General features: G+C 41.0%; 2 protein-coding genes across 2 annotated transcripts; one reads left to right on the top strand and one right to left on the bottom strand.

Moving 5' to 3' along the window:
• Nucleotides 1-4440: 4440 nt before the first annotated feature.
• On the bottom strand, nt 4441-9470 carry smim19 (small integral membrane protein 19). Its single transcript, XM_014199587.2, has 3 exons — nt 9202-9470; nt 8163-8287; nt 4441-5182 (listed from the first exon to the last, which is right to left on the bottom strand). Exons 1-3 carry the CDS (start codon nt 9330-9332, stop codon nt 5118-5120), a joined length of 321 nt encoding a protein of 106 aa, XP_014055062.1. The 5' UTR covers nt 9333-9470; the 3' UTR covers nt 4441-5117.
• si:ch211-175m2.5 (uncharacterized) lies at nt 9237-11502 on the top strand. The gene is made up of 5 exons (XM_014199586.2): nt 9237-9691; nt 9825-10010; nt 10134-10233; nt 10480-10610; nt 10840-11502. Exons 1-5 carry the CDS (start codon nt 9647-9649, stop codon nt 11116-11118), a joined length of 741 nt encoding a protein of 246 aa, XP_014055061.1. The 5' UTR covers nt 9237-9646; the 3' UTR covers nt 11119-11502.
• The last annotated feature ends 200 nt before the right edge of the window (nt 11503-11702 follow it).

The following is an 11702-nucleotide window of genomic DNA, read 5'->3' as shown; positions in this document are numbered from 1 at the left end:
GACCCTAACTTGCAAATAGCCTTGATAAACCCAGAATAATGTCATAAATCGATGAATGCTTCAATCTAGTTGGCATCGGTAAAGTTATCTTTCATCTCTGCTTCTCTCCTGCAGCAGATGTTTAGGCACCGGGGAGAAAATGCAATATTTCTTTCATTCTTTTAAAGCAACATTTCCAAATTACATCAGTTTAACCAAATTAAAAGCAGTGACAATATGCATTCACATAAAATATGGCTGCATATTTTATGTGGTTGAAATACTATCAGATTTTATGATGCTGATAAAGATGGCACCTTTACAGACAGTTCCTAACCACGCATTCATTCTCTCAAGATGCTGAAAGAAAGAAATAATATTTCTCCACTCCTGTTCCAGTTTATCTTTTTACTGCAAGAAATACTTAAATTCTGCAGGAGTTAATATTATATTAGACTATGTGGGAGGTTATAGACCTTCGGTCAGTGTCCAGATTTCAGTTATTATTTAACTCATCTGAGCAGTAGGCTACTGTTCCTTTGATGTGCCATATTTGAAGTCCCTGTCTTGTGACTCTCGAATTTCTATAGCGCCTCACAATAATCACACATAACACTGCTATCGTCCTCTTTTACCACTTCACTAAAATCTTTCCCAAACATTACTGTTCTGAACCTCCTTTCTCTTTATTTTCAACTCCCCATTTTGCAGCTTTTATTAAATTCAACTCCAACATTGTCCTTTTTGCCTCTGTGGATCGACCTTAACTTTTTATGCCCAAGTTCCCAAAAGCATTTGCCGTTTTGCCGTGTATTTGGCATGCGTACAGTAAGATTACACACTAATGGCAGATAAAAAAATAATGAAAGAATAATGAATGCACAAGAATGATACATTACTGGATTTTTTATGTATTGTTTAATCTTCATTCAACCCACCGGCCAACCACCGCCCTTCATCCACACAATATTTCATGACCGTAAACCCGCCCGCCCCGCAGATTAAACCGCGAGGACTGCAGGTTATGAGTCAGCCCACGCATCACAAGCGGGCGCAACCTAACCTTGAACACGCTCTTATAAACACATTTCATAGGATAACACCCTACTCAGCTATGGAAGAAGACGAACACTCTCAGCAGTGTAACTCACTATTCAATAAAGCTACTTGATAGACCACCCATAGAGCATAATAACCATAACATGTACCACCCGTCATATGGTGCACACCGGCCATAAAACACCTAGCGCCTTCCTGTCGCAGCCCGCGGCTGACGAGGCAGTGTGATTGGCTTGTCTGCTTTTATCTGGCTAATGAAGAGAGGAGCGGAGAAGACGAACAATGTCCAGTTAATCTGGGAGACATTTTAAGGGGCTGAAGTTAAGGCACTATTGCATTATAAATCACCTTAATAAAGAAGAGAAAGGAGATGATGGTCCCTCTTGTGTTGAAGAGTGGGGCATCGTTTCACCACGGCTGGTGTGTGTGTGTGTGTGTGTGTGTGCATTAGTTTCTGCATATTACTCATAGTATTGCATAGAAATGGCTGTAAGTTGTAGATCATCAGTAGTAGATTATTCAGTACTGCTATATTACTACTATATTACTACTATATTACAAGTCCTTGGAAACTAGAAACATAATGTTTTTAATGCATGTCCCTGGGAGACAGATTGTCTTGAAAGTCCCTTTTAGTTTGAAAGGGACAAATAAAGAAAGTAATTTTCTCTGAACTGGCTCTTGGACGTAGAGCGGGGTAGAGAGATTGCCCTGGGCTCTGGCCCACTTCCTGCTTTCAGAACAAAGCCAGAACAAACACAGCTCATTGAGAGAGAGAGAGAGAGAGAGAGAGCGAGAGAGAGAATGTTGCATACTAATACAGCCAAAACACCCAGAGTTATTTGGTCATCTGCATTCGTTCCTGACTTTTTAATATAAAAACTCAATTACGAAGGTCTTTACTTTTGTCTTATTTTTCATGGTGGCTGCTGAGTTGAAATAAGAATGTGAGCTTGTGTATAATATATTGACGTCCTGCAAAACCATGATAGCCTGAAGCAGATGTTTTATCACCATAAAGAGTGTTGGACAATAAACTATTCTTCTATTCTCCTTTTTCTTCCTCTTCTTCTCTCTCCCTCCACCGCCTTCTGTATAAATAAGATGAGATGTTTCTCAGGTGAGATTAAAATAGGACCAACCCTGGTGTCACGCCCTCTTGGTTTATAACATCTCCACATACACTTAGGAACACCTGCTCTTTCCATGACATAGACTGACCAGGTGAATCCAGGTGAAAAAGCTATTATCCCTTATTGATGTCACTTGTTAACTCCACCTCAAATCAGTGTAGAAGAAGGGGAGGAGACGGGTTAAAGAAGGATTTTTAAGCCTTGAGACATTGATTGTGTATGTGTGCTGTTCAGAGGGTGAATGGACAAGACTACATGTTTGGTATACGCAGTGTATATGAAATGTTATTAATAAAGGAAATGGATGAGAGGAGAGGAGGAAGTAGGAGCAAGAGAGAGAACGAGAGAGACGGAAGAGAGAAAGAATGAGAAAAATAGAAATGTCCAAGTCTAATTGTTTTCCCACTTGCTGTGTAAGGCAGAGAGAGGGAGAAACATTGAGATGTGCTAGAATCCCTCTCTGTGCTCTTTGGCTAACAGAAAATTACATTTCATTCGCCTCTCCAGGTGATGTATAAGCACAGTGGCTCCTCGCTTTCTCACTGTGAGATGACATTCATTTATCAGCTGGGTTTGCTCTATTCTCTCCTCCTCTGCCTTCTCCCTCTCGATCCCTTCTTCTCACCCCAACCCTCTCTATCCCTTAATTCCTCTCTCCCTCTCTATCCCTCACCCCCTCTCCCTCTGATTCAGACTGGTGTTTATTAATAGATTTCTGCATGGTTGGAGACGGTTCATTACTGGGAGATTGAGCCGCTGTGTTATCCCAAACCCAGTGATAAACTCTTTTTAATTACACCTTATGAAACAATATTAAAAACTACCGAGCTGTGCCTAATTTTTTCCACCCCCTAGCTAGCCACAAACAACGGCCAGCGCATGCGCTCACATACACACAGTCATTTTAGGTGACATGCTACCATCCCAAGTGTACTGACAAAAAGTTACACACTATATCTGTTCTGTAACTCTATCATACTCTGCCGAATTTCAAGGATACAAACCCTATCCATTTCTCTTCCCAGAGAAAACAGGTAGTGAATTTATTAAGAAGGTGAAGAACAGTGCGGATGAAACACTTTGATCCTGGTATTGACCCAAAGCCACCCCTCTGTCATTCTCTGAATGAAGTGAAGATTGGTTCATTTAGACCTCTCCCACTAACGACCTCATTAGTCCATTTGGTGACTAAGCAATTAACTCCAGATATTGATTAATGTTTGACGTGAATAATGTTTCTCAATGGGATAGTACTGGTTAAATATTAAACCTATGGTAATGAGCAACTGATTGATTATATCAGCAGATTAATTAGCAAAGCACATGTACACGGCTCATTATGTGGTTAACAGACTGGTTCACGTGACAGTCTTGTTTTGGACTGGGCTAATAAGATAGGCTCGGAGGCCTTTTGGGTGGTACCTTACGACTCGGCATAACACAGTAGATGACCCATGGGCATGGCTTATCTCTCTGTTGATAATGGTGAGGCGGTGACACGGATTTAATAACGGCAAGACTTTTTTTTTTTTTTTTACCAAGCTCCTATATTTGCCCAATGACTGCCAACTCACATATTCCCATTTCAATAGGCAGCGATGTTGATATAAATATAAAATTACGGTACAGGCTCAAGAATTTAAATGAAGATCGGGATATTCTTAATCTCTATAACCATTTCCCTTCAGTCTGCAGGTTTTTAATTACAGTGGGCCAATAGTAGAGTATCCTGAAGTAGACTCTGCTCAGAGGTATAAAAAGGGGTATGCACACGACAAAACAGAATAAGCAAAGATTCAATACACCACGCACACATGCACACGCACAGCCCTATTTAGAATGTGTAAGGATCTGGCCCTGCCCTGCATTACGGCCGCTGATGTATTGACGCGTTTAATCAGTGTGCCATTTCTCCTCCGCGAGGAGTAATCATTTTTCCATTACACTACCTCCGAAGGATGTCCACTTGCATTTGTTTGGCCTCTTGGTGTTGTGTTTCTGGGCCACAGCTTTCCTCTGACTAATGTTTTGTTTATTTCTTTGATGGATTAGAGTCCTAGCTTTTCTGTTAGGCCCCTGATGCTAAATGTCACCTTCCTCAATCACTGCCTCCCAAACACCCACCCCATCGTGCTAAATTCCATAAAACACACACACCAGAGCTAACTTCCTGCTCTGAGAATTGTGACATTGGAGGGAAATTAAATGAATTATTATTACAAAAGAAGCGAGACGGGACAGAGGGAGATGAAATCAAGCAAAACATAAATATTTTTCCTTGTTTGTTTTTTATTTTGAATCAGAGTAATAATATAAATGCATTTCCTTTTCAGAAACAGCAACTGGAGTGGGGAAAAGTCAACTTTGACCCTCTCAACATGAAAGAGAGTGACTCTCTGTTTGGATCACAACGCTCCTTGCTGCAAAGGATCAGCAAAACATTCCCAGGTCTGTTGTAATGCCATTATAAGGATTATATAGGAGGATCAAAAACTAGGCAACAGAACAGTTCTTGACAACCAAACATTTACATAGATATGCTTGATTAAAAGGTTTGTTGTACCATCATTCTATGGTACAAATACATGTTATTTAGAGTATAAGACAATAACTTGAATATGTGCAGTAGAGAATTCACCATATACACTGGATGTGGTCCTCCTAAACCCACTATGTGGTGGCACATCCACACCATATATAAAAAGGCAAAATAAATGCAAAAAACTAACAGAAATGAAAAGGGAACATCCAGTTTCGTTTGACTTGACGACAGTCTTAATCACAGAAACCTTCCTTGACCCTCGACTTCTTCCTCCGTAATACGCATGCCCTCTTCAGGAGTGTAGTAATGATCAGACTTACCAAAGCCAAAGAGGCTTAAGGGTGGAGAGACAGGGTGGAGCAGGCAGGTATGATGCAGGGCCATGCTACCTTACTGGCGTGGTCTCATTCCATAGAGAGCTGAACACTCTCACTCTGGCCTTGGTGCTGCTGCTGGTCAAATTTCCTAGCTGTTAAAAAGGAATAAAGAATGATACCAATTTAAACAGTGGGATAGATTTAGATATTTGCAGAACAGTTGTGCGAGCTAGAGTTTATAAGTGAATGACACAGAGCTATTTGCTAAACCAGAAATATATTTGACTCGAGTGATTAACAGATTTGAGGTCAGTTCTTCGTCATATTTACAATTTCAATATGCATTTGACCACAGACTCTACCATATCCAAAGGTGGGCAGTATTTCTGCTACATGTATTTTAAATATGCATTTCAATTACTTCTGAGTATTTTGTATTTTACTGGGCTGAACTACACTCCAATGTATTTTGTAACAAGATACTTTCAAGAGCTGTAATTTGTATTTTCAAAATATGAAATACTTTTCTATATCATTTTTAGAGCGGTTCGCCATTTTGTGGCCCTCTTTCACCCTGCATTGTTATCAGAAGTATGATGGCACTATGGTGTGATAAGAGTGTCTGCTAAACTAACTAAATATAAATCTGTATGTAATAATGGACAATTGCACTTGCATGCAGAGTATTATTCTAATGAGCTCCGCCTCGAAACAAGGCGTTGTCTAGAAGGGATACAGCTTTGGCTTTTCGTAGCAGGTTTAGGAGAACTTACACAGCAGGTTAGGAAAATTAACATAGCAGGTTAGTAGAATTCGATTAAGCTCTATCCCATCTATACATGACCCCGAAACAGGGCCAATAATAATAGAGCTTAATCGAATTCTACTAACCTGCTATGCTTTGCGGTCCCGTGTGGCTCAGTTGGTAGAGCATGGTGTTTGCAATGCCAGGGTTGTGGGTTCGATTCCCACGGGGGACCAGTATGGAAAACAAAGAAATGTATGCATTCACTACTGTAAATCGCTCTGGATAAGAGCATCTGCTAAATGACTTTGCAGTTCCTTTTGGTATGTTCATTTTCACTAGGGACGGGCAAAAATGACTAAATACAATTACTAAATACCATAACGATCAATGTATCAAAATAAACTACAAACTGTCAATTAAAATACATGTATTTTGTATTTAAAAAAAATCAGAAATACATTTACAAGTAGCCAGCCTGAACAGCAACAACATTCTCAGTAACGATTACAGAAACGTTTTACTTCCTACTGTATGACTGTGATATGTTGTTGTTTATCTACCTTAGTTGAATGCACTGACTGTATACAGTGCATTCAGAAAGTATTCAGACCCCTTGAATTTTTCCACATTGTTACATTACAGCCTTATTATAAAATGAATTACATTTAAAAAATCCTCCATCTACACACAGTACCCCATAATTACGAAGCAAAATCAGTTTTTTTTTTAAAAGTTAGCAAATGTATTAAAACTAAAAAACAGATACCTTGTCTACATAAGTATTCAGACCCTTTGCTATTAGACTCGAAATTGAGCTCAAGTGCATCCTCTTTTCCATTGACCATCCTTGAGATGTTTGTACAACTTGATTGGAGTCCAACTGTGACAAATTCAATTGATTGGACATCATTTGGAAAGGCACACACCTGTCTATATAAGGTCCCACAGTTGACAGTGCATGTCAGAGCAAAAACCAAGCCATGAGGTTGAAGGAATTGTCCGTAGAGCTCAGAGGCAGGATTGTGTTGAGGCACAGATCTGGGGAAGGGTACCAAAACATTTCTGCAGCATTGAAGCTCCCAAAGAACACAATGGCCTCCATTATTGTTAAATGGGAGAAGTTTAGAACCCCCAGGACTCTTCCTAGAGCTTGCCACCCGGCCAAACTGAGCAATCAGGAAAGAAGGGCCTTCGTCAAAGAGGTTACCAAGAACTCGATGGTCACTCTGACAGAACTCCAGAGTTCCTCTGTGGAGATGGGAGAACCATCCAGAAAGACAACCATCACCAATCAGGCATTTATGGTAGAGTGGCCAGACAGAAGCCACTCCTCAGTAAAAGGCACATGACAGCCTGCTTGGAGTTTGCCAAAAGGCACCTAAAGACTCTCAGACCACGAGAAACAAGATTTACACAGCCAAGACAATGCAAGAATGGCTTCGGGACAAGCCTCTGAATGTCCTTGAGTGGCCCAGCCAGAGCCCAGACACGAACCCGATCAAACATCTCTGGAGATACCTGAAAATAGCTGTGCAGCGATGCTCCCCATCCAACCTGACAGAGCTTGAGAGAAATTGCAGAGAAAAAAAATGGGAGAAACTCCCCAAATACAGGTGTGCCAAGCTTGTAGCGTCATACCCAAGAAGACTGGAGGCTGTAATCCCTGCCAAAGATGTTTCAACAAAGTACTGAGTAAAGTGTCTGAATACTTATGTAAATGTGATATTTCAGTTTATTTGTTATACATTTGCTAAAATGTATATAAAAAAACAATTTTTGTTGTGTCATTAGGGGGTATTGTGTCTAGATTGATGAGGGAAAAAAACACGATTTAATACATTTTAGAATAAGGCTGTAACGTAAAAAAATATGGAAAAAGTCCAGGGGAATACTTCCCAAATGTATTGTATGTGAAAATGAATATACCAAAATGAACTGGCCTTGTTTAGGGGTCATGTCTAGATGGGATGCATTTGAGTGTCTGCTAAATTACCTAAATGTATGTTTCAAAATCAGAGATGGGCAATATTTCTGTTTCATGTATTTGAAATATGCATTTCAATTACTTCTGAGCATTCAACTAAGGTAGATAAACAACAACATATCACAGTCAAAGCAAGTAAAATGTTTCTGTTACCGTTACTGAGAATGTGGTTTCTGTTCATGCTGGCTACTTGCAAATGTATTTCTGCATTTTAAAATTCTAAATATTTTTTATGAAATACATTTCAAAGTATATTGTTGTTTATTTTGACACATTGCTCTTTATGGTATTTAGTCATTGGATTTTGTCATTTTTGCCCCTTCCTGATCATATCACAGGTGAGCACAAGGCCTAACATTGATGCGTCATTCTGCAACAGAACTGAGACTGACAAACTCACCAAGGGAGTACATCTCCAGCTGCTGCCGCAGTCTCACTTTCTGCAGACTGTCATAGAAGTTGGGTTCGGTCGTGGCTCCAACGGTAGGCGGCAGAGCGAATATCCTCATGATCTTCCTCTTATTTCTGTTGGGGAGAATAGAGAACCACAGTATGAGTCATAATACCGATAAAACCTAGTGTCAAACAAGTAAATGGTTCCAATCGTTTTTCCACCATTCATTTTACTCCATAGGGGATTATAGAAGCACTTAAAATAAGGTCTGTGTTTTGTGTAGGCTTAGCCTGGCGTGATGTTTTGATAACTGTGTAAATCTCTCTATATATTTGCATGTATTTACCCCCCCAAAATGAAATGCCAATTAGCTGCCAATGTGGCTATCATAAAGAACTACAAATGCCATGATGATGTGAACGAGCCTGCCGAATTGAGGAAAAGGTAAGAATCTCTGGATTAATTATCTAATGTTAGCTAAATGTAGTAATGAATAAATTGGCTACAGTTCTTTAAATTGACAATTCTGTGCACTGTCTTCTGCAAGTTTTAAATTGACACAATACGTGTTAGCAAAGGATTTGTAAGGATTTGTAGTCTGCATGATGTTAATTAGCATTTTCGAATTTGAGAGTAGATAGAGCAGGATATATTGACAAAAGGCACCTTATCAGAGAGATTTACATGGTTTATCAAAATGTCAGGCGGGGTAAGCCTACACAAAACACAGCCCTTATTGTAAGTGTTTAAAAAATTTCCTATGGGAAAAATGGATGGTGGAAAAAAGATTGGAACCATTTGCCTGTTTGACCACTAGGTTTTATGGGTATTATGACACCTCCAATGTTGGGCTCTATAGGAAGGAGAGAATGAGACCAAACCATATGTAATTCATGCATTAGCTGAATGGAAGTTTTTTAAAAGCAAAGCTAGTAAATATATGTTACTAGTAAGGCACACATTTAGTTGTTGATGATAATGATGCAAATATTTATCAACAGTCAGGCATTTGTTGGGAACTACAAAATGCTAAGGAACCTCTTACTTTCTAGCGTACATCAGCAGTCCGAAGCTAACCAGGATGACGAGCAAATAGACATTGGTGGCCTCGTTCCACGCCTCGTGCACGGAGTAATCCAAAGATTCCTCGTTCTCCATCACCCCATGACCGCCCATTGCGATCAAACAATTGTGAGGTAGCTATTTTTGTAGTTTTATAAATCTCTAAAAATAAGATTCCATGCAACAAGCGTGAGCTCACCGCGACTCCTACGATGTAAACAGAAAGGTGACGTCGTTTCCGGGTTCGTTCACAAGCCCGCCTGCGCTGGCAAGGAGTGGGACTGCATTGGGTGGGATGAGTCAAAGAGGCGTGCCTAATGGGAGTGACATAAATACTAGACGATGATTGGATTTTCAACCTCACAAAAGACCTCCCCCGATTAACTTTTTCAAAAGAGGAAGTGCATTTGGAAGTGCTGTTACTTGACATGGCGCCTGGAAGTGTTTGGAGATTAATTCGTCACTGTAACCTTGTAAGTAGTCGACTTGCTCATTGTTCCTTTTTTATTTTTGCATCTAGCCACGGCATGAACCACATGCTTTGTCTTTCTAGCTAAAATCACCTGTTTCTGTGCAATGGAGTTATTTTATCTTGTGTACGTGCAGGCGTCCCATCGGTATGTGCGGTGCGCGTTATGGCAGCAGAAAGCACCTGTGGCCGTGGGGGCCGCGGTGACCAGTAGACAGTTCTCCAGCGATGTTCCCCCGGAGAACATCAGCCGATACCCGATTCCAAACAAGAAAGACCTGCCATTCGACATGGTGGAACTAATGGAGGAGGTGGAGAACAAGGTAGGATGCAGAGTATTTTCGCGTCTCCGTAACCTCGAATGTTCCTGCCATGAAACAACGCTACTGTGGTGGGAATGGATATCTATATACATGGTAGGATCAGTGTGTTCTGCTCTTTGACAGGGAGGATTCCTTCCCAATGTCTTCAAGGTCCTGGCACATCGTCCAGCAGAGTTCCGTGCTTTCTTTTCCTATTACAACGAACTGATGAACAAGGAGACAGGTGTGTGTGTGTGTGTGTGTGTGAGACTTCAGAAAACCGAAATGTAATTAAGGATTCAACCCCTTTGTTATGCCAAGCATAAATAAGTTAATGAGTAAAGATTTGCTTAACAAGTCACATAAGTTGCATGGACTCATTATTTTTCATTCATCCCTGTACCCCACATGTAAGGTCCTGCAGTCGAGCAGTGAATTTCAAACACTGTGTCCGTGTTGATCTGAAATGTTTGTTGCTCTGTCATGTCAGGGGGACTAACGAAGGCTGACAGGGAGCTGATTGTGGTCGCCACCAGTATCCACAACCAGTGTCTCTACTGCGTTGTGTCCCACAGTGCACTGCACCGCATCTACTCAAAGAAACCCACACTGGCTGACCAGGTACATTCTTATCTCTTTATTTCTCTCCTGATCTGTTCACTGGTGTGCACTGTAAACTGTTATGCTAGTATCATCTTACACATTGGAGCTGTGAGTTGTTTGTCAAGCAGTTGATATCATCGGACTGACCAACCACATAAGTATAAAAGGTGCAAAACTCACCCACTGTCACCTCCTTTCTAAATGTGTTTCTATTTGAACTCTTTCTCCCCCTGGCCCTCATCCCCAGGTGATTGTTAACTATGAGAATGCAGAGCTGTCCCCTCGGGAGCGGGTCATGCTGGACTTTGCTCTGGCTGTGTGTCGCAGCGACACCATCACTGACCAGCACTTTCTGTCCCTGGAGGAAGTGGGCTTTGACCGTGAGGACGCCTGGGACATCGCTGCCATCGCTGCTTTCTTCGCCATGTCCAACCGGCTGGCCCACCTGACCGACATGAGGCCCAACGCAGAGTTCTACAACATGGGCCGTATGCCCCGGGACAAGACCAAGGGGGAGGGCAAGTAGTGAGGTGACAAGGGATACAGAAAACATCACACAGACTTTAAGTTCCTTCCTATTGATTTTTATGGGTGACCTAACCACAGAGACTCAACAGGGGATCTATCTAAGCGTGTGATATCAAATGTGACTGTTTAGTGCTGGTCTGCCACACTATCTACAGTAGAAACAGTTCATGTTACTTTGGAGTTCTCTGGGCTCAATTGTTAACTGAGGATTTTGGAATGTTTAGAAAGATGTTAACTTGAGTTTGGAGTGCAAGTATATGTATATCTCTGTAATATTCACTCTAGGACAGGCGTTTGGGATGTCAAGCAGTAACATAATGGAACACGCACTGCTATGCAATGACAATCCTTAAATTACTCTAAATAAAGAATATGCATCTTCTGTTTCTCTCTTCCTCCGTCTGTGTCAATTAGGTTAAACTAAAACAAACCCTGCTGTCCTGTCCTCTTGGTTCATAACATCTCCATGGACACTGAGTTTACAAAACATAATGAATACCTCTTTCCATGACAGACTGACCAAGTGAATCCAGATGAACGCTTTGATGCCACTTCAATCAGTGTAGATGAAGGGGAGCAGAT

This window comes from Salmo salar, chromosome ssa05, assembly GCF_905237065.1.
Source record: "Salmo salar chromosome ssa05, Ssal_v3.1, whole genome shotgun sequence".
Taxonomy (NCBI): domain Eukaryota; kingdom Metazoa; phylum Chordata; class Actinopteri; order Salmoniformes; family Salmonidae; genus Salmo; species Salmo salar.
This window is presented reverse-complemented; position numbering and strand designations above follow the sequence as displayed.